General features: G+C 41.7%; 1 protein-coding gene and 1 long non-coding RNA gene across 8 annotated transcripts in view; one reads left to right on the top strand and one right to left on the bottom strand.

The window, feature by feature from the left end:
- LOC117203876 (uncharacterized) overlaps positions 1-6,542 on the top strand; it is a 113,893-nt gene extending 107,351 nt beyond the window's left edge. The window contains exon 3 of the long non-coding RNA XR_004486817.2: positions 5,808-6,542. This is a non-coding gene — a long non-coding RNA (uncharacterized LOC117203876). The remainder of the gene's footprint in view (positions 1-5,807) is intronic.
- PIP5K1B (phosphatidylinositol-4-phosphate 5-kinase type 1 beta) overlaps positions 1-27,510 on the bottom strand; it is a 327,342-nt gene that overhangs the window by 1,147 nt on the left and 298,685 nt on the right. For 5 of the 7 annotated variants that reach the window (XM_004276420.3, XM_033440221.2, XM_033440218.2 and 2 more), the window contains one exon: positions 22,387-22,504. The exons of the other annotated variants lie outside the window; for them this stretch is intronic. In XM_004276420.3, coding sequence (XP_004276468.1) covers positions 22,387-22,504 — 118 coding nt within the window. The remainder of the gene's footprint in view (positions 1-22,386; positions 22,505-27,510) is intronic. 7 annotated transcript variants of the gene reach the window in all.

Here is a 27,510-nt window from a genome sequence, read left to right as displayed (position 1 = left end):
TACACACTATCCCTGTGGCTGGGGAGGAAAAAATATGTCCAGCAAATACTGGACCTAAAATGGTAGCCACTTAAGCTCAGAGGCGGCTAATTCAACCCCTGACGGCTGTACCAAGATATATACGGGGAAGCGGTACCATGGTCAGTCAGACACAATGGCTTAAATCTATTGATTCTCTCTAATTATTATCTCTAATTATTACAGCTACAGGACATTACGCAAGTTAGTTAATCATCTTTGCACCTTATTTATCTGTTAAATGGGAGTAATAAACCCTACTTTATAAGTGATAAACTTTTCTATGAGGAAATAGTATCTGTACAAATAGACACACATACATGATATACACAAATTCTGTACATATCATTTAGTGCCTGGCAATAGTAGTGTCTCCAAAATAGTAAAGAAGGTTGCAGTTGGGATCACAGAGATTGTGTGGCCCAACACATTCATTTGGAGGCTGAAAATACTTGAGTAAACAGTTTGAAATGACTGAAAATTATTAGGAAACAAACTATATCAAAGAGGATTCTGTTTAAAAGTATTACATCTCGTAATTTGAGCCTATTGTGAGTTGTAACTTTTGTTGTTTTATAGTTGAGACTGCTCACTCTCATTAATCTAAAACATGTTCACACTATTACTTTCTATCCTGTTCTATTGATCTATATTTCTGTTTTTGTGCCAGTACCATATTGTTGTGATGACTACAGCTTTGTAGTATAGTCTGAAGTCAGGGAGCCTGATTCCTCCAGCTCCATTTTTCTTTCTCAAGATTGCTTTGGCTATTCGAGGTCTCTTGTGTCTCCATACAAATTTTAAGATTTTTTGTTCTAGTTCTGTGAAAAATGCCATTGGCAATTTGACAGGGATTGCACTGAATCTGTAGATTGCCTTGGTATTACAGTCATTTTGACAATATTGATTTTTCCAATCCAAAAACATGGTATATCTTTCCAGCTGTTTGTGTCATCTTCAGTTTCTTTCATTAGCATCTTACAGTTTTCAGAGTACAGGTCTTCTGCCTCCTTAGGTAGGTTTATTCCTAGGTATTTCATTCTTTTTGATGCTAAGGTAAATGGGATTGTTTCCTTAATTTCTCTTTCTGATCTTTCATTGCTAGTGTATAGAAATGCAACAGATTTCTGTGTATTAATTTTGTATCCTGCCACTTTACCGAATTCATTGATGAGCTCTAGTAGTTTTCTGGTAGCATCTTTAGGATTATCTGTGTATACTATCCTGTCATCTGCAAACAGTGACAGTTTTACTTCTTTTCCAATTTGTATTCCTTTTATTTCTTTTTCTTCTCTGATTACTGTGGCTAGGACTTCCAAAACTATGTTGAATAAAAGGGGCAAGAGTGGACATCCTTGTCTTGTTCCTGATCTTAGAGGAAATGCTTTCAGCTTTTCACCACTGAGTATGATGTTAGCTGTGGGTTTGTCACCTATGGCTTTTCTTATGTTGAGGTAGGTTCTCTTTATGCCCACTTTCTGGAGAGTTTTTAATCAGAAACCAGTACTGAATTTTGTCAAAAGCTTGTTCTGCATCTATTTAGATGATCATATGATTTTTATTATTCAATTTGTTAATGTGGTGTATCACACTGATTGATCTGCATATATTGAAGAATCCTTGCATCCCTGGGATAAACCCCACTTGATCATGGTGTATGATCCTTTTAATGTATTGTTGGATTCGGTTTGCTAGTATTTTGTTGAGGATTTTTGCGTCTATGTGCATCAGTGATATTGGCCTGTAATTTTCTTTTGTTGTTGTTGTTGTATCTTTGACTGGTTTTGGTATCAGGGTGATGTTGGCCTGAGTTTGGGAGTGTTCCTCTGTTTTTTGGAATAGTTTCAGAAGGATAGGTGTTAAGTCTCCTCTAAATGTTTGATAGAATTCACCCATGAAGCCAGCTGCTTCTGGACTTTTGTTCGTTGGAAGTTTTAGAATCACAGTTTCAATCTCATTACTTGTGATTGGTCTGTTCATATTTTCTATTTCTTCCTGGTTCAGTCTTGGAAGATTGTACCTTTCTAAGAATTTGTCCATTTCTTCTAGGTTGTCTATTTTATTAGCATATGGTTGCTTGTAGTAGTCTGTTATCCTTTGTGTTTCTGTGGTGTCAATTGTAACTTTTTTCATTTCTAATTTTATTGATTTGAGTCTCCTCCCTTTTTTTTCTTGATGAGTCTGGCTAAAGGTTTATCAACTTTGTTTATCTTTTCAAGGAACCAGGTTTTAGCTTCATTGATCTTTGCTATTGTTTTCTTCATCTCTGTTTCATTTATTTCTGCTCTGATCTTTATATCTTTCCTTCTACTGCCTTTTGGGTTTGTTTGTTCCTCTTTCTCTAGTTGCTTTATGTGTAAGAATAGGTTGTTTGTGATTTTTCTTGTTTCCTAAGATTGTATTGCTATAAACTTCCCTCTTAGAACTGCTTTTGCTGCATCCCTTAGGTTTTGGATTGTCATGCTTTCGTTTTCATTTGTCTCTAGGTATTTTTTCATTTCCTCAGTGATCCACTGGTTGTTTAGTAGCATATTGTTTAAGCTCCATGTGTTTGTGTTTTTTAGTTTTTTTCTTGTAGTTGATTTCTAATCTCATAGTGTTGTGGTCAGAAAAGATACTTGATACAACTTCAATTTTCTTAAATTTACTGAGACTTGCTTTGTGGCCCAGCATATGATTTATCCTGGAGAACATTCCATGTGCACTTGAGAAGAATGTGTATTCTGCTGCTTTTGGATGGAGTGTTCTATAAATATCGGTTAAGTCCCTCTGATTTAATGTGTAAGGCCTGTGTTTCCTTATTGATCTTCTGTCTGGGTGATCTGTCCATTGATGAAAGTGGGGTGTTAAAGCCCCCCACTATTATTGTGTTACTGTTGATTTCTCCTTTTATGGCTGTTAGTATTTGCCTTATATATTGAGGTGCTTCTTTGTTGGGTGCATATATATTTATAATTGTTATATCTTCTTGGATTGATTCTTGATCATTCTGTAGTGTCCTTCTTTGTCTCTTGTAATAGGCTTTATTTTAAAGTCTCTTTGGTCTGATATGAGTATTGCTACTCTAGGTTTCTTTTGATTTCCATGTGCATGGAATACCTTTTTCCATCCCCTCACTTGCAGTCTATATGTGTCCCTAGATCTGAGGTGGGTCTCTTGTAGACAGAATATATATGGATCTTGTTTTTGTATCCATTCAGCCAGTCTATGTCTTTTGGTTGGAGCATTTAATCCATTTACTTTTAAGGTAATTATCAATATGTGTGTTCTGACTGCCATCTTGTTAATTGTTTTGGATTTGTTTTTGTAGGTCTTTTTCTTCCCTTCCTCTTTTGTTCTCCTCTCTTGTAATTTGATGTCTAACTTTAGTGCTGTGTTTAGATTCCTTTTTCTTTTTTGTGTATCTATTGTTGATTTTCGGTTTGTGGTTACCATGAGGTTTTGATATAGCAGTCTATACACACACAGCCACAGCCACAGCCACAGCCACACCCACACAAGACTGTTTTCAGTTGCTGGTCTCTTATTTTTAAATGCATTTCCAATATCCTACACTTGTACCTTCTCTTCTCATGATTGCTGATTTTTATATAATATTTGTGTGTGGATGATTTCCTACCTTTACCATATGATTGCCTTTACCGGTGAGCTTTTTCATTTGTAATTTTCTTGTTTCTAGTCATGGCCTTTTCTTTTCCATCTGGAGAAGTTCCTTTAGCATTTGTTGTAAAGCTGGTTTGGTGGTGCAGAATTCTCTTAGCTTTTGCTTGTAAAGCTTTTGATTTCTCTGTCAAATCTGAACAAGAGCCTTGGTGGGTAGAGTATTCTTGGTTGAACGTTTTTCCCTTTTGTCACTCTAAAAACATCATGCCATTCCCTTCTGACCTGCAGAGTTTCTGCTGAAAAACCAGCTGATAACCTTATGGGGATTCCCTCGTGTACTATTTGTTGCTTTTACCTTGTTAGTTTTAATGCTTTCTCATTATCTTTTTGTCAGTTTGATTAATATGCGTCTTGGCATGTTCCTCCTTGGGTTTATCCTATATGGGACTCTGTGCTTCCTGGACCTGGGTGGCTGTTTCCTTTCCCATGTTAGGGAAGTTGTTGGCTATTATCTCTTCAAATATTTTCTCAGGCCCTCTTTCTCTCTCTCGCATTATAGGAGTCCCAGAAGGAGAAATGTTGGTGCATTTAATGTTGTCCCAGAGGCCTCTGAGACTGTCATTTCTTTTCATTCTTTCTTCTTTGTTCTGTTCTGAAGCAGTGATTTTCACCATTCTGTCTTCCAGCTCACTTATTCATTCTTCTGCCTCATTTATTCTGCTATTGATTCACTTCTAGTGTATTTTTCATTTCAGTTATTGTATTTTTCATCTGTTTTGTTCTTTAAACTTCTAGCTCTTTATTAAACATTTCTTGTATCCTCTCGGTCTGTGCCTCCAATCTTTTTCTGAGATCTTGAATCATTTTTTACTATCATTACTCTGAATTATTTTTCAGGTAGCTTGCCTATCTCCACTTCACTTAGTTGTTCTTCTGGGGTTTTATCTTGTTCCTTCGTCTGGCACATATTTCTCTGCTATCTCATTTTGTCTAACTTTCTGTGTTTGTGGTCTCTGTTCCTCAGGCTGCAGGACTGTAATTCTTCTTGGTTCTGGTGTCTACACCCTGGTGTGTGAATTTGGCCCAGAAGCTTGTGCAGGCTTCTTGGTGGGAGGGACTGGTGCCTGCCCACTGGTGGGTGGAGCTGGGTCTTGTCCCTCTGATGGGCAGGGCACATCAAGTGGTGTGTTTACAGGTGGCTGTTGGCTCAGGATGACTTTAGGCAGCCTGTCTGCTGATGGGTGGGGCCGTGTTCCCACCCTGTTTGTTGTTTGGTCTGAGGCATTCCAGCATTGGAGCCTGCAGGCTGTTGGGTGGGGCCAGGTCTCAGTGCCAAAATGGCGACCTCTAGGAGAACTCAAGCCAATGAGTATTCCCTGGGGCGTGCACCACCATTGTCCTTGCCCCTGCAGTGAGCACAGCTCACTGTGGAGCACAGCTCCACATCCCCAGGAGACCCTCCAAGACCCACAGGTGGGTCTGGCCCAGGCTCTTATGGAGTCACTGCTTTGCCCTGGGTCCCAGTTCATGTGAAACCTCTGCATGCCTTCCAAGAGTGGAGTCTGTTTCTCCCAGTCCTGTGGAGCTCCTGCACTCAAGTCCTGCTGGCCTTCAAAGCCAAATGCTCTGGGGGCTCCTCCTCCCAATGCCAGAACCCCAGTCTGGGAAGCCTGCCATGAGGCTCAGAACTCTCACTCCTGTGAGAGAACCTCTGTGATATAATTATTTTCCAGTTTGTGGGTCACCCACCAGTATGGGATTTGATTTTATTGTGAATGTGCCCCTCCTACCATCTCGTTGTAGCTTCTTCTTTGTCTTTGGGTGTAGAATATCTTTTTTGCTAGATTCAAGTCTTTTTTTGTTGATGGTTGTTCAGCAGTTAGTTGCGATTTTGGTGTTTTTGTGAGAGAAGGTGAGCTCAAGTCCTCTACTCCACCATCTTATTTCTTGTCCCGTTGGAATCAAGTTTTTTGAAGACTGAGGGTCTTGTAGAAGTTTCTATAAACTTTGTTAAGCACTCTCACCCCCAGGGTACAAGAATGTCAAAGTTGGGTGAGAACTGCCAATTCTATATCCATGTTGTAATGTAATCCTGGGATGACATGTTTGGTTACCCGAAAGTGTCCATTTATAACCCTAATAAAATGAGGTGGCCTGACAGGTCTTTTTTTTTTTTTTCCTGACAGGTCTTTAAGTCTTCTGTGGAACTTGAAAGCACAGCATCTCCCTGCTTGTAAACTTGGCCACAGTGAGCTGGCTCCAGAAGGCAATTTTATTATCCATTATTTGGTATTAAGTGTGCAATAATTTTCCTTTCTTCAAATTATAATCCACAAGTCCTACATTAGCCATCAGTGAAGAGACAAAGTGTCAGCTGTCTGTCTACCCTGGGAAGAAACTCATAGCTTGAGTTTATTCTTCAAAATATGGTGCATGTAGAATCCCCTCCACCTCCCCAACATGAAGATGGGTTCTTCAGGTATTAGTGCCCTGAACGCCAGCAACTTCTGAGGTGCTGAGACTCAACCCTCTCCTGACCTGATGGATTTAGAAACAGAAATGGGAACTGGTGCTTTGGCGAGAGAACCTAGCTATATCTCAGGTAAGGGATGGCAGAACATTTCAGTTCTATCACCAACTGAACTGCTGTGTGTGTTTGTTCGTTTGTTTATTTATTCAAACATCTTTATTGGAGTATAACTGCTTTACAGTGGTGTGTTAGTTTCTGCTTTATAACAAATTGAATCGGCTATAAATATACATATATCCCTATATCACTTCCCTCTTGCATCTCCCTCCCACCCTCCCTATCCCACCCCTCTAGGTGGTCACAAAGCACCAAGCTGATCTCCCTGTGCTATGCGGCTGCTTCCCACTAGCTATCTATTTTACATTTGGTAGTGTATATATGTCCATGCTACTCTCTCACTTCGTCCCAGCTTACCCTTTCCCCTCCCCATGTCCTCAAGTCCATTTTCAATGTCTGTGACTTTATTTCTGTCCTGCCCCTAGGTTCTTCAGAATCATTTGTTTTCTTTTTTAGATTCCATATATATATATATATATATATATGTTAGCATACGGAATTTGTTTTTCGCTTTCTGACTTACTTCACTCTGTATTACAGACCCTAGGTCCATCTACCTCACTACAAATACCTCAATTTCATTTCTTTTTATGGCTGAGTAATATTCCATTCTATATATGTGCCACATCTTCTTTATCCATTCATCTGTTGATGGACACTTAGGTTTCTTCCATGTCCTGGCTATTGTAAATAGGGCTGCAATGAACATTGTGGTACATGACTCTTTTTGAATTATGGTTTTCGCAGGGAATATGCCCAGTCGTGGATTGCTGGGTCGTATGGTAATTCTATTTTTAGTTTTCTAAGGAACCTGCATACTGTTCTCCATAGTGGCTGTATCAATTTACATTCCCACCAATAGTGCAAGAGGGTTCCCTTTTCTCCACACTCTCTCCAGCATTTACTGTTTGCAGAATTTTTGATGATAGCTATTCTGACCGGTGTGAGGTGATACCTCACTGTAGTTTTGATTTGCATTTCTCTAATGATTAGTGATGTTGAGCATCTTTTCATGTGTTTGTTGGCAATCAGTATATCTTCTTCAGAGAAATGTCTATTTAGGTCTTCTGCCCATTTTTGGATTGAGTTGCTATTTTGATATGGAGCTGCATGAGCTCCATGTAAATTTTGGAGATTAATCCTTTGTTAGTTGCTTCATTGGCAAATATTTTCTCCCATTCTGAGGGTTGTCTTTTCATCTTGTTTATGGTTTCCTTTGCTGTGCAAGAGCTTTTCAGTTTCATTAGGTCCCATTTGTTAATTTTTGTTTTTATTTCCATTTCCCTAGGAGGTGGGTCAGAAAGGATCTTGCTGTGGTTTATGTCATAGAGTGTTCTGCCTATGTTTTCCTCTAAGAGTTTTATAGTGTCTGGCCTTACATTTGGGTCTTTAATCCATTCTGAGTTTATTTTTGTGTATGGTGTTAGGGAGTGTTCTAATTTCATTCTTTCCATGTAGGTGCCCAGTTTTCCCAGCACCTATTGAAAAGGCTGTCTTTTCTCCATTGTATATTCTTGCCACCTTTATGGAAAATAAGGTGACCATAGGTGTGTGGGTTTATCTCTGGGCTTTCTATCCTGTTCCATTGATGTATAGTTCTGTTTTTGTGCCAGTACCATACTGTCTTGATTACTGCAGCTTTGTAGTATAGTCTGAAGTCTGGGAGCCTGATTCCTCCAGCTCCATTTTTCTTGCTCAAGATTGCTTTGGCTATTTGGGGTCTTTTGTGTCTCCATACAAATTGTGAAATTTTTTGTTCTAGTTCTGTGAAAAATGCCAGTGGTAGATTAATAGGGATTGCATTGAATCTGTAGATTTCTTTGGGTAGTATAGTCATTTTCACAATGTTGATTCTTCCAATCCAAGACCATGGTATATCTCTCCATCTGTTTGTATCATCTTTAATTTCTTTCATCAGTGTCTTATAGTTTTCTGCATACAGGTCTTTTGTCTCCCTAGGTAGGTTTATTCCTAGGTATTTTATTCTTTTTGTTGCAATGCTAAGTGGGCGTGTTTCCTTAATTTCTCTTTCAGATTTTTCATCATTAGTGTATAGGAATGCAAGAGATTTCTGTGTATTAATTGTGTAACCTGCTACTTTACCAAACTCATTGATTAGCTCTAGTAGTTTTCTGGTAGCATCTTTAGGATTCTCTATGTATAGGATCATGTCATCTGCAAACAGTGACAGCTTTACTTCTTTTCCGATTTGGATTCCTTTTATTTCTTCTCTGATTGCTGTGGTTAAAACTTCCAAAACTATGTTGAAATAATTAATAGTGGTGAGAGGGGACAACCTTGTTTTGTTCGTGATCTTAGAGGAAATGGTTTCAGTTTTTCACCATTGAGAATGATGTTGGCTGTGGGTTTTCCATACATGGCTGTTATTATGTTGAGGTAAGTTCCCTCAATTCCTAATAACTGCTGTGTTTTTTTTTTTTTTTCTGTACGCGGGCCTCTCACTGCTGTGGCCTCTCCCAATGCGGAGCACAGGCTCCGGACGCGCAGGCTCAGCGGCCATGGCTCACGGGCCCAGCCGCTCCGCGGCATGTGGGATCTTCCCGGACCGGGGTACAAACCCGTGTCCCCTGCATCGGCAGGCGGACTCTCAAGCACTGCGCCACCAGGGAAGCCCAACTGCTGTGTTTTAAAAGAACATTGCCCCTGAGTGTCAGGAGCTCATGGAACAAGGATACCCCAGGGACTCTTTAGTGTGGTCATCTTAGCCAGTCTGACTGCACGCGATCATACATCCACACAGATGCCAGTGTCTCTTCCTAAGCATGTGATGCTTTGAGAATGCATGATATATTTTAAATTCTGGGACCTGAAGGTAAAGGTGTGATAACAGTTGGCATGAAAGGAGTAGAGGTTTTAGGTATTTCTGTGGCCTTAATCCTTAGCATTGTTTATCCACATATGTGAGTAAGTGTGTGGGTGTGTGAGAGGCTTGTATTTTTATTTCCACTTAAACTCAAGTACTTAATTCGGTGATTGAAACTACACAGTAATGCACACACGTGGTCAAAGACTTCAAAGCCTTTTCAATAAAATGATTTAAAACACAGACCCAGAGAAATAAGGGAACATAGCAAAGCAAAAGCAGTTTGTTTGCTAACCACAAAGCCCTTTGGGACGGTGGACTGCACTTTTTGGGAGCCAGATTGCCCCAGGGGACCCCCAAAGTATAGATCACTTCAAGATGGGCTAAGTTGGAGGGTCTAAGTTGACTTTTTAGAGCCAGGTGCAGAGGGCATCAAAGACGAGAAGTTTCTCTTCCAAGGTCTCATTTCTAGGCTCATTTCCAACCCTCCCTTTTTTTCAACCTTTTCCCTAAAAGATACACACACATATATATCCTCAACCTACTGTTTAAAAGACATATTTAGCCAATAGAATTTCATAAGATCTGGAATGTGCTGTGAGGGGATTTAAGGGCAGAGCTGAAACAAAGCAGAACTTCAGGACTGTCAGACTGGCTAAGATGACCACGCTAAATAGTCCCTGGGGTATCCTTGTTCCATGAGCTCCTGACCCTCGGGGGCAATGTTCTTTTTAAACTACAACTGCCTCAGAGTTCAGCTCCAGGGTCCCACAGAAGCAGGATCTTTTCCTCTCTGGTGTCCAAGGGCAGCCTCATTTTGAATTCAAGTTGAAATTCTTTGCCAAAATACCCTTAAGGAAAATATTGATTTCTCTCCAGGCTATTGTAGGTGGCAAGTCCCTTATTTCCTTTTCCTATACTGAGCCCGTTTTCCCCAGCCCCACTGTTTTCCTTTCTAGTTCATATTGTTCTTTTGGCCAGTGTTCTATCTGTTGCCATGAGAGCGCACCAGCTCATCCTGCCTCACTCCCCTCATTTTAGTCTAAACTCACAGCATCACCACAAACACATGTAAAGGCTTCACAACGCCCCACCCTAATCATCCCTTTGGGTCTGGAGTCCCCTCCATCTCTGGGCTCACCAGAGATGCTTCAAACACCAAGCAGCCACCATGTTCTCTGGAAATCTTTTTTTTTTTTAACATAAGGCTCTATATTTACTTTTTATCACATTCATATCTACCTCATATTGGGGGTACTTCACAAGGCACAATCACTTGGAAATAGGTTGGAATAGGGGATTTCTCTTTGAACAACAGTTGCTGGTGTCCAAAAGCGCACCATTTTTTTTAAGGAGGTGAACAAATACATAACACTAATGCTACGGAAATCAGGACACAGTCTATATATATGGAGTCCAATCACACCGCTATGGGGTTTTATAGCTGGAAGGAAACTTAGGTCTAAATTTCCTACCTTTGCACTTAAAAAAATATTTAGATTCAGAATCAGTGGTGAAATTATTCTTTCCCAAGAACCAGAGACTACAGGGCCTTAATTAAGAAGCCTTGAGGGGCTTCCCTGGTGGCGCAGTGGTTGAGAGTCCGCCTGCCGATGCAGGGGACATGGGTTCGTGCCCCGGTCCGGGAAGAGCCCACATGCCGCGGAGCGGCTGGGCCCGTGAGCCATGGCCGCTGAGCTTGCGCGTCCGGAGCCTGTGCTCCGCAATGGGAGAGGCCACAGCAGTGAGAGGCCCGCGTACAGGAAAAAAAAAAGAAGCCTTGAGGCAGAAGGTGGGACTTGGAACAACCTTGAAGAGTATGTACAATTTGGATGAAAACTACCATGTTGTGCCTATCTGGTAGAATGTTTGTTGAATTCTGAGGTGTTGGCAGCACATGGAGTACCAGGCCTCCTGCCAACCTTCAAATGCCCTATCAAAGCGTTCCACACCAACCAGCAGATAGATTACTGATAAGAGAACAGACCCAAGAAAAAGCTGGCACTGATTTCAGATGCCTCGTGGGATGTATTTAGGATTATGGCCTCTCAGTTCAAAACTGTTAGTGCAGCAGCAGTATTTTAATACAGTTCCCTGCCTGATTAATTTGTTTTCTAAAGACCTAAGAAAAGCTGGAGGAAATCAGTGATTTATGTGGGCTGACAATTCTACAGTGGACTTCCCTGCATGAGAGTGACTTCTGCTAATTGTAAATCCAAACGGTCACCTTGTTATCTAATATATCATGCAGCCCTGGGGCTGCAACCACATTCACTCTGGGTAGTGTAGGGAGAGGAATATGGTACTGGGTTTATTCAAAAAGGAGCACTGCCTTGGGATGAGGCCACTGGCTTCTCTCTCCCTGTGTAGAAGGAAAGGGTGAGACGCCAGAGGCCCCCAGCCACAGGCTAGAGTGTAGGAACCAGAAGCTGCACCCCTACCAAGACGCCCCTCTCAGCACTTTTCTTGGTACCATTTTTCTTTACAAAAACACACAGTAGCCGGCATGGATTGAATTGTGCCTCCCCCACCCACCCGCCTGCCCCTGACACCCTGCATTCATATGTTGAAGCTCCAACCCCTAGTACTTCAGAATGTGATCTTATTTGGAGATACAGTCTTTACAGAAGTAAGGAAGTTAAAATAAGGTCCTTAGGGTAGGCTCTGATTCAATAGGACTGGTATGCTTATAAAAAGGGGAAGTTTGGACACAGAGACAAGACACTCAGAAGGAAGACACAGGGAGAAGACGGCCATCAACAAGCCAAGGAGGGAAGCTTCCCTTACAGCCCTCAGAAGGAATCAACCCTGCCAACACCTTGATCTCGGACTTCTAGCTTCCAGAACTGTGAGACAATACACTTCTGTTGTTTATGACACCCAGTTTGTGATATTGTGTAATGGCAGCCCTAGGAAACAAATACACTAGCCATTACTGGGATTTAGAAAGTTTTTTTAAAAAAATAAGGATCCATATTTGAATTTTTTTGTACTTAATCCTATCCTCCACTGGGGGCTACCACCAAAGCTACAGTTACCTGGGGGGTGGAGTGGCTGTAAGGGGACAGCCTGTCAAAGATTGAAAGTGAAGAAAAGGTTTTTTTCACTCCATATTTTTTGATACTTCATTAAAGTTGCTGCCTAAGCAGCAGAAAGAAGCATTTTCTGGGTTGAATCCCCAAACTCCCATAGGGCCTTTTCAAAGAGGCTCAAGTGGAACTGGCCTTAATGGATGAGAAGGGCACGATGGGATCCTAGGGAAGATTAGCACCTTCATTTCTGTGCCTGATTGTAATTGCAGCCTCTAGTTCAACTTGCAAGGTTGAGGGAGCTGCCTTTGCCGTTTGAAGGATGCGCCCCTGCCAAACGTGCGTGCACAGCAGTGGGAGGCTACCGTAAAGTACACGGGGTGGAGACAGCCCTCTGAGCCTCACACTCGCACTTAATAGCAGCGTTCAATTCAAGGACCTCAAAAGCTCCTTATCCTGTTTGGTCAGAGGCGCCTTCCTACCACTAGGTGGCAGTAGGGTCTGCTGCAGGAACGCAGTCCCAAGCCCAGTTCACAAACTTGAATGTGATTAAGGTTCACCTTAGAATCAAGTTCATTTTTCCTCTGATGTAAAGCAAAGCTAACTGGCCAGCCATCTTAGGAGGGCCCTTAGGGAAGTGATACAGATTTCCCTTTCATCTAGCACAGAAGAATTATAGGATGCTCAGAGCTGAAGGACCCTGTCAACAGGCTGACTGGGTCTCAGCCCTGTATGTGTGGGGAGCTTTTAAAAATACCATTGCCCTGGTCCACCCTCAGGGATTTTATTTCTGATACACAATATGTCCCCAACAGGTGACTGTATCAGTTAATACATTCGTTTACCTGACACCTTTTTGCGAGGAGTCCACAATAATTTGGAAACCTCTCTCCAACCTCACAGTGACTAAGCCAGGGAGACCGGAAGTGAATGAAAACACGGGGCCAAGCGTGGTAAAGAGCGTGTGTGCCCTTTCACATGTCCTCGGTAAGTCACATGTCCTCGGTAAGGCGGTGTAGTTGAATAGTGTCCCCCGAAAATTCACGTACACCTGGAACCTTTGCAACGTGATCTCATTCAGAAATATGGTCTTTGCAGATGTAATTAGTTAAGATGAGTTCATCCTGGATTACGGTGGGCCCTAATCCAGTGACTGGTGTTCTCACAAGAAGAGAGGAGGCACAGAGGCACAGAGGCACAGGGAGGCAGTGTGAACTGGGGCAGGGATTAGAGTGTTGCAAGTCAAACAATGCTGAGGACCACGTGGACCACCAGAGGTTGGAAGCAGCAAGGAAGGATCCTCTCCTAGAGCCTTCACAGGTACCAGGACCCCGCCAACACCTTGACCTCAGATTTCTGGCCTCCAGACTGGGAGACAAATTTCTGTTGTTTAAGCCTCCCAGCCTGGGGTACTTTGTCACGGCAGCCCTAGGAGCGCAGGCAAAGACAAACCAAAGGGATGCCAGGCCCTCATCTCCACTCCCTAGTCATCCTCATACCATCCATCACACTTGGGGAGGCCTTATTCTTTACTAACTGGACAGTATTTATGCATCCTCCCTTCTACCCAATTTTCCCATTCCTTCTCAGGTCCCAGGAGAGCGAATGGCATGAAGGAGGACAGCCCGGCTCACAAGGTCCACAGGTGTGATTTAAACTTGCTTTCCCTAAAGTTCTCATTTGTTCCTAATCTGGTTCCTTGTGAATTGTTTTTGTGTTTTCTGAAGGCTCAGGAGCCTAGCAAACACTGGCTTCCTATGACGATGGAGAAGATGGAAATCAAAATCAGAAACAAAAGCAGCAAAGTGTGGAGGGAGCGGGGGAAGGAGAGAGAGGCTGGTGTTAGGAGGTAAAGAAAGAAGAATAATGGTGCCACCCAAGGAGGGCCTGGGTGAATAGACCCAGCCAAGCGCAAGAGCAGAACTGGACTTGAGAAAGGTGGAAATCACCTGGCCTGTGAGGCCAGGATTCACTGTAAAGCTAGGACAAAACAGAAAAGAATCTACCATAGCCCTGTATGCTGTCATTTAATTGTTAACTGTGGGCCTAATATAACTGAAAAGCCAGTATGCGTTTATAACTCCAATTCCCTAAGCTAATCCTTAAACAGCAGCTTAATACTGTTTGTTAAAAAAAAAGAAAAAAATCTGACAGTGACCTCCTAATCCGGCCCAGCGGGTTGCCTCATTAACTTGAAGCTGGCATCGCTCTTGTTGCAGGACAGGAATCCCTCTAGGCGCCACGGGGTGCAGGAAGTTGGATCCATTTTTTCAGCTTTTCCACATGTCTTAGAAATATTATTTGGTCAGTGACTTAAGAGGGTCAAGCCTTCCTAGAGATAAAAAAAGGGCCCTATTTTGTTCTTTCTGAAATCTCTTCATTTCTCAACGATGTGGTCATATGGTGAAAGAAAATGGCATTCTGGTGAAATGCCTTACAAGCCCAAAGGCAGCCTTTGCTTCTTCTCTTCCTGTTTTGGTCTCACTGAAATCTGCCAAAAACTCGAGCAGCATCTTTGTTTGGTGGGGACTGTAGCTCTCTGCTGAGAAGCGATAGAAATGCCACTGTTTCAAATAAACATCTTTGGCAGCAGCCAATGCTGGCTCATGCGAGGAGGGATTCAAGAGATCCGATTCTTCACATACGAGTCATTAATGTCCATGCCAGCAGAGTCAAGTCCAGAAAGGCAGTTTCTCTTGCCAAAAAGTTCCACTGAATTTCCTAGGACCCCCGTGAGCTAATTTAAAGTGTTTTTCTTCTCTTTTTCGGGCTTTTTTTCATACATAATAGTCTGGTAAGCTGTTAATTCACAATCATTTTCACTTCTCTGCCACCCTTCATCCCACGACGAAAGGGTATTATTAAGCACCGTAAAGACACATTAAATAACAAAACTGTCCAACAACTGCACATCAGAGCACTGATCTCCAATACCGGCACGGCTAAAAAAATGGCTTAACTGTTTCTTTGCCCACAGCTATTTCTGTACTTCAGCCACCTTGCAAGAAACGCATATCGGGATGAAAGGACATATTATTGAGAGGCTGTTAATATGGAAAAGTGTAAAAAGAAAAGGGCATAAACTCAAGACCTAAATAACAGAAGTGAGAAAACTGTCATTTTGTGGCAGCCCTCTTTCAAACTTCTATATTATTTAAAAAAGCAATTCCATTATCTCCCACTTACCCATGCATTCTCAGCTAGTCATAAAAAAAGGACACGCTCACCCATGACATTTTTCAGCTGCACTGCCTTTGTTGCTTGTTCCTCTTTCCATTAACACCAAATTGCATTCTACATCAGGTAAAGGAGTCGCCTGAGGAACTGAAATAATAAGCTGTCGTGATCAGTGCCTTAGAATATCGGACTATTCAAAAAGTGGAATCTAGCCCTATTATGAAGATGGCATGATTGCCCATTTAAAAGCAAGAGCCTGCTTCTCTCTGTTGTATTCTTTTAAATACCCTAATCTGTGTCATCAACTCAAAACTCAATGGAAACACCGCTTTGGTCATTGGATAAAATCATCTTCAAAAACACGATGATCTGAATATTTGAAAATGAATCAGACAGCCTGGAACTACAGCGTGAAGGTGAATGGCCTTTTCCAAGCAATAACTAGGAACATGGAACCTGAACCAAATGCTTCAATAAGGGTGCTGGAACAATTAGCAGCCTTTTAAGGTAACCTATCCTTTTAATTTCATGTCAAATTATCAGAAAAAGCAGGATAGCTAGCCTAATTTATATGCACATAATGCACATAATGTGGGTGGATCTTTAATAAGGAAATTTCATATGTTATCTGGTGTGCATAAATCACTTGAGTTTAAATCACATTTTACAGTGATATAAACAGGATTGTCCATTCGTATGCAAACAGTAGCACTAGGGGATTAGTTACAACTACCAATTCTTAAAGGAGAAGAAACATTACAAGAGAAATCTATGTTTGGTTATAACACCCAATATAATGTCACCACAGAAGCCTTCAACTGCCCTTGCAGTAAGGATGGCTGCGATTAAGAGGATTCTAATCAGGTCAAGAGGAAGGAGAGACAAAGGTGTAGGCAAGATTGGTTTTCCCTTCTGATGCTTTTCTTTGCCATCCACTCTTTCACAGTGTGGAGGCAAATGAAAATATTGAAGGGAAGGCAATGAGCTGTATCCTTTAAGATTGGAAGAGCATGCTAAATAAAAATCTCCAGCATGAAAACACACCCTGGAATTACAAGTTAATGGTGCAGAACTTTCTAGATGCATTGCCACAAAAATTAAATACTGTGACGGTTGATGGTAGAATATGTGATGAAACAGTGAAATTTGAAGAAACAGCTATAGCTCTTCTGGGAAAAACCTTATTTCTACAACTCCTTGTAATTTAGAATAAGTCATCGCCAGTCAGACCTAGAAGGGGTCTTAAGAGGTGACTTAATGATCCATTTCATAGATGAGAAAACTGAGGACCAAAAAGGTTGATTAATTCAAGGTCAGTGATTAATGAGAGGCAGAGATAAGCATAGTATCCTGGTGCCTATTTCTAATTAATTCTTGTCTTATTTGATTCTGCAGGGGACCATTTTGGGGGGTCCATGAGGTCAAACTATTTTCCTATTAATACTAAGATGTGATTTACCCTTTCATTCTCATTCCCTCTCATGGGTGCCCAGTTGAATACAGTCATGTGCCAGAGCATGCCAGACCAATGTAGGTAGAAGCTGATATGAGAATCCAGCTTCTTCAGACAATAGGGACTGCAAAAAAGAAAAATAATGCCACTCTTCTCACTAAGCTTATTTTTGTCCTGGAAAAGTTATTTTCCTAAAAATTTATTTAACATTTTAATAGTTACTATTTTAAATGAGTATTTTAAAATTTTCGCATTTTAAAAATATAAAATATTGATAGATATAACCCACACACACAAAAGCTATTTGGGATCCTCAATTTTTAGAATGTAAAGGGATTCAGAGACTAAAAAGTTTAAGAACTGTGGCACTAAAACTTGAAAAAATAGAAAGGAAACCAAGATGAAAGTGGAATTTTATAAAAACTACTCTCCTTTTTTTTTTTTTTTTTTTTGTGGTACGCGGGCTTCTCACTGTTGTGGCCTCTCCTGTTGCAGAGCACAGGCTCCAGACGCGCAGGCTCAGTGGCCATGGCTCACGGGCCCAGCAGCTCCACGGCATGTGGGATCTTCCCGGACCGGGGCACGAACCCGCGTCCCCTGCATCGGCAGGTGGACTCTCAACCACCGCGCCACCAGGGAAGCCCTCGCTTCTTTTTTGGATCCATCTCTCACCTTCACGAGGAGCATGATTCCAATGAGATGGACACATCAATCAATCAGTAACAACTACAGTGATACGGTGCTTCATGGTTAACATTACAGTGATAGGGGGCGTAGGTAGGAGCTGGATTTGAATTTTGGCTCTGCCATTTACTAGCTCTGAGAGCTGATCAGTTAAGCCTCAGGTTCCTTATCTGCATGAATGGAGACAAATATAACACACACCTTCATGAAAGAGCTAGCGTAAGAAGAGCACTGGGATGGTGCCTGCATATGGTAAGCACTCATATTGGCCATTCTAATTATTGTTCAAAATCCTATGCTACAAAACGGCAACCTACTGAATGGGAGAAGATATTTGCAAATGATGTGTCTGATAATGGGTCAATATCCAAAATGTATAAAGAACTCATATAACTCAACGTTATATATATAAACAACCTGATTAAAAAACAGGCAGAGGACCTGAACAAACATTTTTCCAAAGAAGACATACAGATGGCCAACAGGCACATGAAAAGATGCTCAACATCACTAAAATGCAAATCAAAACCACAGTGAGATATCACCTCACACCTGTCAGAATGGCTATTATCAAAAAGACAACAAATAATGAGTGTTACAAGGATGTAGAGAAAAGGGAACCCTAGTACACTGTTGGTGGAAATGTAAATTGGTACAGCCACTATGGAAAACAGTATGAAGATTCCTCAAAAAATTAAAAATAGAATTACCATATGATTCAGCAATTCCACTCCTAGGTATATATCCAGAAAAAAATGAAAAAGATACACACCCCTATGTTCATTACAGCATCATTTTCAATAGCCAAGTTATGGAAGCAACCTAAATGCCCATCAATAGATGAATGGATAAAGAAGATGTGACACACGCACACGCACGCGCACACACACACACACAATGGAATATTGCTCAGCCATAAAAAAGAATGAGAATTTTCAACAACATGGACTGACCTGGAGGGTATTATGCTTAGTGACATAAATCAGACAGAGAAAGACAAATACTATATGTTTTCACTTGTATGTGGAATCTAAAAAAATAAAGGAATGAATAAAACAAAACAAAAACAGACTCATAAATACAGAGAACAAATTGTTGGTTCCAGAGGGGAGAGGGGTGGCAAGAGGGGCAAGATAGGTGAAGGGAATTTAGAGTTACACACTACTAAGTATAAAACAAACAAGTTACAAGGATGTATGTAATGTACAACACAGAGAATACAGCCAATATTTATAACTATCAATATATATGGAGTATAATCTATAAAAGTATCAAATTACCTGAAGCTAAAATAATATATTATAAGTCAACTATACTTCAATAAAAAAACAAAATAAAAGCACAAAATCTACCAAACAGAAACAGACTCGGACATAGAAAACAGACTTGTGGTTGCCAAGGGGGAAGGTGGGTGGGGTAGGCATGGGTTGGGAGCTTGGGATTAGCAGATGCAAACTATTATATAGAGAATGTATAACCAACAAGGTCCTACTGTATAGCACAGAGAGCTATATTCAATATCCTATGATAAACCATAATGGTAAAGAACATAAAAAAGAATGTACATATGTATAACCGAATCACTTTGCTGTACAGCAGAAATTAACACAATATTGTAAATCAACTATACGCCAGTAAAATAAAGAAAATGCCCAAAATATTTCACAGCTTATTGTTATTAGCTATAAAATAAGATGAAACGATCAGTTTTTCTCCAAGCTTGGTGAGAAAAGTTTCTACTGTCTTGTTACCCTCCTACAGCCCGACTTCCCTCTCCTTTCCTGTCCTCCAATGCTTCTGAATCACAACAAATGCTGTGCTAGGAAGACTGCTCAGCTGACCACACAAGCCAGCTAACCACCACCGCTCTCTCTCTCAGTTCTAAAGGCCCATGATGTTTCTAATTGGTCCTCACATGCTCTCAATACAAGCAACAATTAAGTGCTGTGGCTTTTCCCTATGGCTTCTGAGGAAGCATTATCCTCTTCTGAAGTGCTTTGCTTTTCAATTTCAAATAAAGACATTTAAAAAACCCAATAAATTAGACACTAATAAAACCAAATAAATAGCAACATTCTTAGAAATAAAACTGATAGTACCAAGGAGGAACAACCAAAACAATGGATAAGATAACTTTTCTACCAAAGGAATAAGGGATAACAGATAAGGAACCGGCGCCAGCATTGCCATTTAACTACCTTGTGGTTTTACATTCCACTCAGGAGCATCGCAGGCCCCCGGCTGGTGCAAACCTGGTTTTTTGTAAAGATACGCGCAAGTGGCATGAGCCCTCAGCTCAGGAAGATGAGATTTCACCTGGTCTTTCAGCTTTCCTGATTTCTACTTCCGGATGAAAATTTTAAAAATACCGTATATTTTTTCCTAGTTAATTCCCTATCTTCTTGGTTGTGGAGGGGAGCCAACTCTTCTGCAAGGATTTTGCAGTATAACCTACTTTTTTTTTTTTTTTTTTTTTTTTTGCGGTATGCGCGCCTCTCACCGCTGCGGCCTCTCCCGCTGCGGAGCACAGACTCCGGACGCGCAGGCTCAGCGGCCATGGCTCACGGGCCCAGCTTCTCCGCAGCATGTGGGATCTTCCCGAACCGGGGCACGAACCTGCGTCCCCTGTATCGGCAGGCGGACTCTCAACCACTGCGCCACCAGGGAAGCCCATAACCTACTTTTTTAAAAAAGTGAAGGCAGTGTGGGGAGGAGTACCGTTCAGTGCAAAAAGACCGTGTACCACAACTGGGATATTTACGATGTAAAAACAAAAAAATCCTCTCACAATGGTTGGTGGGGAGGAGGTTGCTGTTTTATACAGGGGATCAAGGAAAGCTCATCTGAGAAAGAGATGTTTGGGCTGAGACCTGAAGGGAGGGAGGAAGCAAGCACGGGACAGCTGAGAAAAAGTGTCCAGATGGAAACAGTAAGGTCCTGAGGCAGAAATGTGCTTGGTCTGTGGGAGGAATGCCCAGGAGGCCAGTGTGACCGGAACAGCGTTTGCAAGCACAGAGTAAGGCAGGAGGTTAGAGAGGCGGGGGAGACCAGACAGGCATAGGGCCTTGAGGACTTTGGATGTTGTTCTGGGAGAGGTGGGAAGACGCTGCAAGGCTTTGGGCTGAGGAGTAGCAATTTGGGGCTGATGTCCTGCTAAGTACACTTGAGGAGATACAGTGCAAGGCTAGGGGATACGGGGAAGCAGAGGATGGGGGCGTGGAGATGTGCTGCTGTAGACACACACCGAGTGGTGTTGATGCCCAAGGTCGAGCCTGCACATGGAGAGTGACGGAGAGTGTTTGCTCAGGCTCGGCAAAGCTTTCAAAAGTAGCAAACTCGGAATCAGCACTTGCCCGTTTTACGAGACTTTGTGCAGGTGGAAGGGGCGTGCAGAATGAGCGTGAGATGTACTTTGTAAGGAAAAGACTCAGTCTCCTCTTTTGCAGTCCAGACCATCGGGGTATCTTTCTGGGCCTCAGCTAACAATTCAGTTAAGCCTCCACAGACAGCTTGAGGCGCACTAAAGGGTGTTCCCATACGTGATCACTCACAATCCTCCAAGCAGCCTTGTGAGGTAGGGAGGGCAGGTGTTAGTTCCCTCCTTTGGCCAGTAAGGACACGTAGAGTGTTGCCAGAGCTGCACCAGGTCCTTGCTCAAAACCCGCCAACTCCCCACCTTTAGCAGGAGTTAACATAAATCTTTAAGTCACAGGGTCTGGAGATAAGAAAGGAAGTTATAGGGAGAGACAGACAAAAACATCAGATGGAACCAGCAGGGACCAAGATGGCGACAAATCTGACCTCCGACAGACCCTGAGTCTCACTATACACTGATTTTACTACATTAGCGAATTCAATGATACACCTACTGGTGGCCACGACCGGAGATTAAGGACCAAAAAAGGATAAAAAGAGAGTGGCACCCCACTCCCTCGAAAAGCCCTGCCCCTTCCCAGGTGGACTAACGCACATGCCTCTCCATCATTAGCCTCACTCCTCCTCCCTTTGTCTTTACTCTTTAAAATACAATCCTTTTCACCACGTGGGTGAGAAGTTGATGTGTGAACTAAGTTCTCGCTTCTCCATTTTTTGGCCATTGAATCCAGCTTGTGCCGCATTGATCTCAGCTTCATTATTTGGCTACACGAACCCGAATGGAAAAAGAACGTTTCCCAGCTGAGGCAGAGGGCCTTAGCCAAGCTAGGGCCTGGGCACAGTCCATATGACTTAATTCGGTAATGAGAAGTTTCTGCCCAGATCACACAGCTGGTGACAACTGAGGGAGGGAGTGAGTCAAGATCATTTGGCACTGAATTCAGGTTCTTCTCATAACTTGGTTCTGTGCCTCTTAGGCTACCAGTTTATCAAGGGAGTAAGCCCAAGGCGAAGAAGATTCACACACAAGTGGATACAGTTGAGTCAAAGAAGACATAACTCGGGCTTCCCTGGTGGCGCAGTGGTTGAGAGTCTGCCTGCTAATGCAGGGGACACAGGTTCGAGCCCTGGTCTGGGAGGATCCCACATGCCGCGGAGCAACTAAGCCCGTGAGCCACAACTACTGAGCCTGCGCGTCTGGAGCCTGTGCTCCGCAACAAGAGAGGCCACAATAGTGAGAGGCCCGCGCACCGTGATGAAGAGCGGCCCCCACTTGCCACAACTAGAGAAAGCCCTTGCACAGAAACGAAGACCCAACACAGCCCCAAATAAATAAATAAATAAATAAAAGAAGACATAACTCTGTGGGCAGTGACACTGAGGCGCCCCACTTGGCTTCAACAGTAGGGGATTTGTTCTCATCACATACAGTGATTTAGGATTTTATGCTAGATACTCTTTTGTGTGCTGTTCTACAGGAACTGTGGGACGACATGGCTTGTGAAAAGACACACCCTTTGTAGAAGTGACAAAACCCAAGCATGTCTGATCTCACAGAACTTGTTCTTGTGTGAGCCATGGCCCAGGCCCATTTGTAAACCAGGAGGGGAAAGGGAAGAAACCAGAAATTACTTACTAAATAGACATCAAGCACGGAGGCATTATCGTCCTGCATTTCCAGAGCATTTGGCTCAGAAGCCAAGTAGATGGTCCCCTCTTCCAAGGTAAAGGTTGAACTGGAAGGTAACCCTTTACTGGAAAAATAAAGAAGAATGATGAGCATGTGACCTTCAGAAAAAAATCAAAGGACTTCTCCAAAGTGGTGGCTGAGGTGGGAAAGCTTTGGGGCAAGAAAACAAATTTAGGGCATTTGAAGGAAATATGGTTATACCTAGAGAGATGCTCACTTGAGTTTCAAGGATCTGGCTTTACTGACAGTGACTTTTCTCTGTCTACTTCAGCGCGTGAGACACTTCACACTTCTGAGAGGTGATCTGTGGGCTCCACGCTCACAAGGCCAATCATCTCTGACATCTCTGACTCTGAACAGTTAGCTCTCACTGTTTAAATTCTTCTCTCAACAGTACTGATGCTTTGCTAGTTTATAGAAGATAACCTTGTGCCTCATTAGCAGTGATGATTTCTATTGTTTTTTTTCTTTTTGGCATGAAAGGTTCAATTACATCCATGGTTCTCAAAGGAGCATGGGGGGCTGGTGAAAGCCCAACCTCCTGGGCTTATAGGATTGAAGGAAGGAAGGATGGAAGGAATGTACAACCTTTCCCCCACTGAAATAAAAATTAGTTATGTTTTTAACCTGTGGAAATTTCCACGTGATGATTTTGCAGGAACAAAATATCTACAAGCAATGGTGGAAGAGTGTGACGTTGATATTAGAAGAGGTGGGCTAGGGGGCTGGCTGTCGGCCACGTGGGACAAACCTGGCAGCGGGCACTAGGGCTGAGAGCCCGAGTGCAGAAGACTGGCCTCCTCCCTCACTCCCCATCACCAGGGCTGCCACCCCTTCGGGCTGAGCTCTGAGCTCACCCCGTTGAAAACTCTCCATCTAAGTCATCCTCTGGGCTTTTCGTCTGAGCTTCCCAGCTGGACAGGCGACTACTGAGGACTATTGCCCTCCCCTAGTCTAGGGACTACACATAATTCTACTTGTGTACATGTTTACCTATTAACTGAAGATACATGAAATAGAAATTCTGAGGTTTTCAATATTAAAAAAAATCGTCAAAAGAATTGTGTGGATCTTATTAAATCAGGTTCATTTATATAACATATAATGCAAAATTGTAAGAATCCAGACTAGTAGTAAGAGGAATGAGAAGGAGGGATCTCCCATAGGTCTTCCATTTGGTGATATTTGAGAATGTGGACATTCAGAGATGAAAGCCACTTCACCTTGGCTTGATATATTTTCTCTTTAAATTCTGGACACAGGTGAAAAGTCCTCTTGCTTTCCAAAAACCCAAGATGGGTTATACGATGTGGGAAAGAGAGTCTGTTTTGATTGATTTTAAAGAGCAGGGTGAATGTGGCCTTTTTCCATTGAGCTGATGACTTTATATTGTAAACCTTCACAGATTTCTTGGGTTAAGTAAACCGTCAGGTTTCAAGGGATGCTGTTTGGAGAGGCACTGTGTGGTAATGAACATTGCTCAGGTTATTTTCTGGATTAAGAGCAAGGATGCAGTGATGGGTTTTAATTGGCTTTTGCCTTTTAACTGCTAAGATGCCACTCGCTAATCCCGTGTGTAGAGAACAGTTCAGCCTGGTTAAGCCTTATGAGAGAGATGAATGCTTTATCTACTTAAACAGCAAAGCAAGAAACAAAGTGGTCGGAAATTATGTATGGTTCACATTTGATACAATTAAAAAAATCTCTACTGTCTTCTGGGTTATTTTGTAAACATATAATTTATTTGATGAGATTCAAATCTAAGTTTACCTCTTTTTGTCTAAGGTTTTCCTTATGATTTTTAATTATTTCCATCCTAAGATTAAGGGTATAACCAAGAATATTCTAGAAGTGCTTTTTCTTTTTAAATTTAATTTTTTAATAGCACCACATGTAGTATAAAATACAGCAAAAAGTAATCCTTCTCTTTTTCTTTTCCTTTTGTGATCCAGAGTTCACCTCCCTAGGAGTAAATCCATTTTGCAAGTATTTTTCAATCTAATATTTGTTTTATTTTTGGAAATGATGAGTGAGCCACTAGCATGGTTAAGACTAAATTAAAATAGAAAAAAAAATTAGAGTATTCTTTGGGGTTTAATAGGTACATTTATCGATTCTTTTAGCTAAGATATAATATGATTACAGAAAAAAATACCAGATTTCCTCAGTAGCATATGGCCAAATTTGATAAAATCAAACAAGCATATTTAAAAAACCCCACAAACCTCCTGTTATTTACACTGTTTCTCACATGTATTAGAATAATTCCTATCTTAGTAAGCAGAATATTCTGAGCATCCTTAAATTTGGGGGACAAAAGTGAGGCTCATAGGAACTTATATCCAGATTATATAAAGAACACTTGCCGTAAAAAAACAAAAAGGCAAATAACCCAATTAAAAATGAGCAAAGGATCTGAATAGACATTTCTCCAAAAGAGATATGCAAAAGGCCAATAAACCCATGGAAAGATGCTCAACATCATTACTCATTAGGGGGATGCAAATCAAAACCACAATGAGATACCACTTCACACTCACTAGGCCGGCTATAATAAAAAAGACAGATGATAAAGTGTTGGGGTGGATGTGAAGAAGTGAGAGCCCTCTTACGTTGCTGATGGGCACGTAAAATGATGCAGCTACTTTGGAAAACAGTTTTGTGTATCTTCAAAACCATATGACCCAACAACTCCACTCCTTGGTATATACGTAAGGAAAATGAAAATATATGCCTACACGAAAACTTGAACATGAATGTTCACAGCAGCATTACTCATAATAGCCAACATGTGAAAATAATCCAGATGTCCACCAACTGATGAATGGATAAAGAATTCATACAATGGAATATTATTTTGCAATAAAAAATAACAAAGCGCTGATATACGCAACAACATGTGTGAATCGTGAAAACACGGTCAGTGAAAGAAGCTGGTCGTAAAGGACCACATGTGGTGTGATTCCATTTAGGTGAAAGGTACAGAAGAGGCAAATCTGTAAGACAGAAGGTTAGTGGCTGCCAGGGGCAGGGGTGAGGGGGCAATAGGGAGTGACTACTATTGGGTGTGGGGTTTCTTTTTAAAGCATTGAAAACATTCTAAATTTAGGTTCTGGTAACAGTTACACAACTTTGTGAATATACGAAACTCACAAAACTGTATACTGTAAATGGGTGAATTTTGTAGTATGTGAAATATATATTGATAAAGTTTTAAAAAAGTTTCATGAGGTACCTAAGGGTCATGATTCTTTTTTTTATATTGAAGAATAGTTGTTTTACAATGTTGTACCAATCTCTGCTGTACAGCAAAGTGACTCAGTTATACACATATACACATTCTTTTTTATATTCTTTTCCATTATGTTTTATCACAGGATATTGAATATCATTCCCTGTGCTATATATTAGGACCTTGTTGTTTATCCATTCTAAATGTAATAGTTTGCATCTACCAACCCCAAACTCCCAGTCCATCCCTCTCCCTCCCCCCCTCCCCTTTGGCAACCACAAGTCTGTTCTCTATGTCTATGAGTCTGTTTCTGTTTGGTAGATAAGTTCATTTGTGTCATATTTTAGATTCCACATATAAGCGATATCATATGATATTTGTCTTTGTCTGACTTCATTTAGTAGGATAATCTCTAGGTCCATCCATATTGCTGCAAATAGCATTATTTCATTCTTTTTATGGCTGAGTAAGATTGCATTGTGTGTGTGTGTATACATACATACATACATAATACACATATATACACACCACATCTTTTTTATCCATTCATCTGTCAGTGGACATTTAGGTTGCTTCCATGTCCTGGCTATTGTAAATAGTGCTGCTATGAACATTGCTGCATGCATCTTTTCGAACTGAGTTTTTGTCTTTTCTGGATATATGCCCAGGAGAGGGACTGCTGAATCATATGTAACACATAACTCTATTTTTAGCTTTTTAAAGAACCTCCATACTGCTCTCCATAGTGGCTGCACCAACGTATATTCCCACCAAGGGTCATGATTCTAAGCTTGATCTCTCAGTACATAGTATTAGAAATATCAGAAATGTGATGGAATAGATATTTTTAGGTTACATCCATTTTAGAATTATCTGTTTTGAATAACCCCCCGATTTATTTGCCGGTCATTCAGAAAACATCTTCTTTTTCCTAATAGAGAAAAAAATTCTAGTTGACCTGACATGAGAGAGTTGGGCTCTGCGATTTCAAGGCCTGAGGTGGAGAGATGCTGCGTGCAGGCTGGGGAAGCCTGAGCATCTGCAGTGTCACAGGGCCAGTGCTGCTGAAGCACGAGCAGAGGTAAGGGGACCTTTATCCTGGAGGATGCTTTGCCTACAAGGTGCAGATTGCTGGCCCACAGACCCAGTCTGGCTGGGAGAAGTGTGTTTTGGGCCCAAGGAGATTTTTTTTAATTTGAATGATTGCTAAATTAAGAAACAGGAAATTCCTACCAAACCCAGTTTTCCACAGCTTCTTATAAGAAACGAGAAGAGCAGGCAACTCTGAGCCCACATTTCTGAGTAGCGATGAGGTTGCAGCATGTCCTTTCTGGTTCCCCAGGGTCCCCACTGCTCTCTTCGGCGTCACACCTGGCCTGTTCTACCCATCTGCATCACCTCTGCCTGGCCCCTCTGTGTATGTGTCAGCCCAGCATCCCTACTCCGCTGATGAGGGGACTAAGGCCCGAGGAGGCACAGTAATTCGCCCAAGGTCACACTGCAGTTGAATAGAGCTGGGATATAAACTTCATTTTCCAATTAAACACTTTTTCTATGGTCATCTGTGATGAAATTTTAGAAATGTGCCACTGCAGAAGTTGAGGGAGCTGAGGCCAATGTACCTAGGAGCTTGAAAATCATCATATAAACCAGCAAAAACAAATGCAGGATTTGAGAATAATAACCATTTGAGAATACTAATAAAGATTTGAGAATAATAATAAACAAATGCAGGATTTGAGGATGAGAATAATAATACCAAACATGCGGGATTGTTGTGAGCTTGATATGAGCTGTGGAGATCTTCTGTTTGAGAAGAGTTATGATGGCCAGAAAGG

This window comes from Orcinus orca, chromosome 6 (genome assembly GCF_937001465.1).
Source record: "Orcinus orca chromosome 6, mOrcOrc1.1, whole genome shotgun sequence".
In the NCBI taxonomy this organism is placed as follows: Eukaryota; Metazoa; Chordata; class Mammalia; order Artiodactyla; family Delphinidae; genus Orcinus; species Orcinus orca.
Note: the sequence above shows the minus strand (reverse complement) of the source record. Positions and strands in the feature narration are given on the sequence as shown.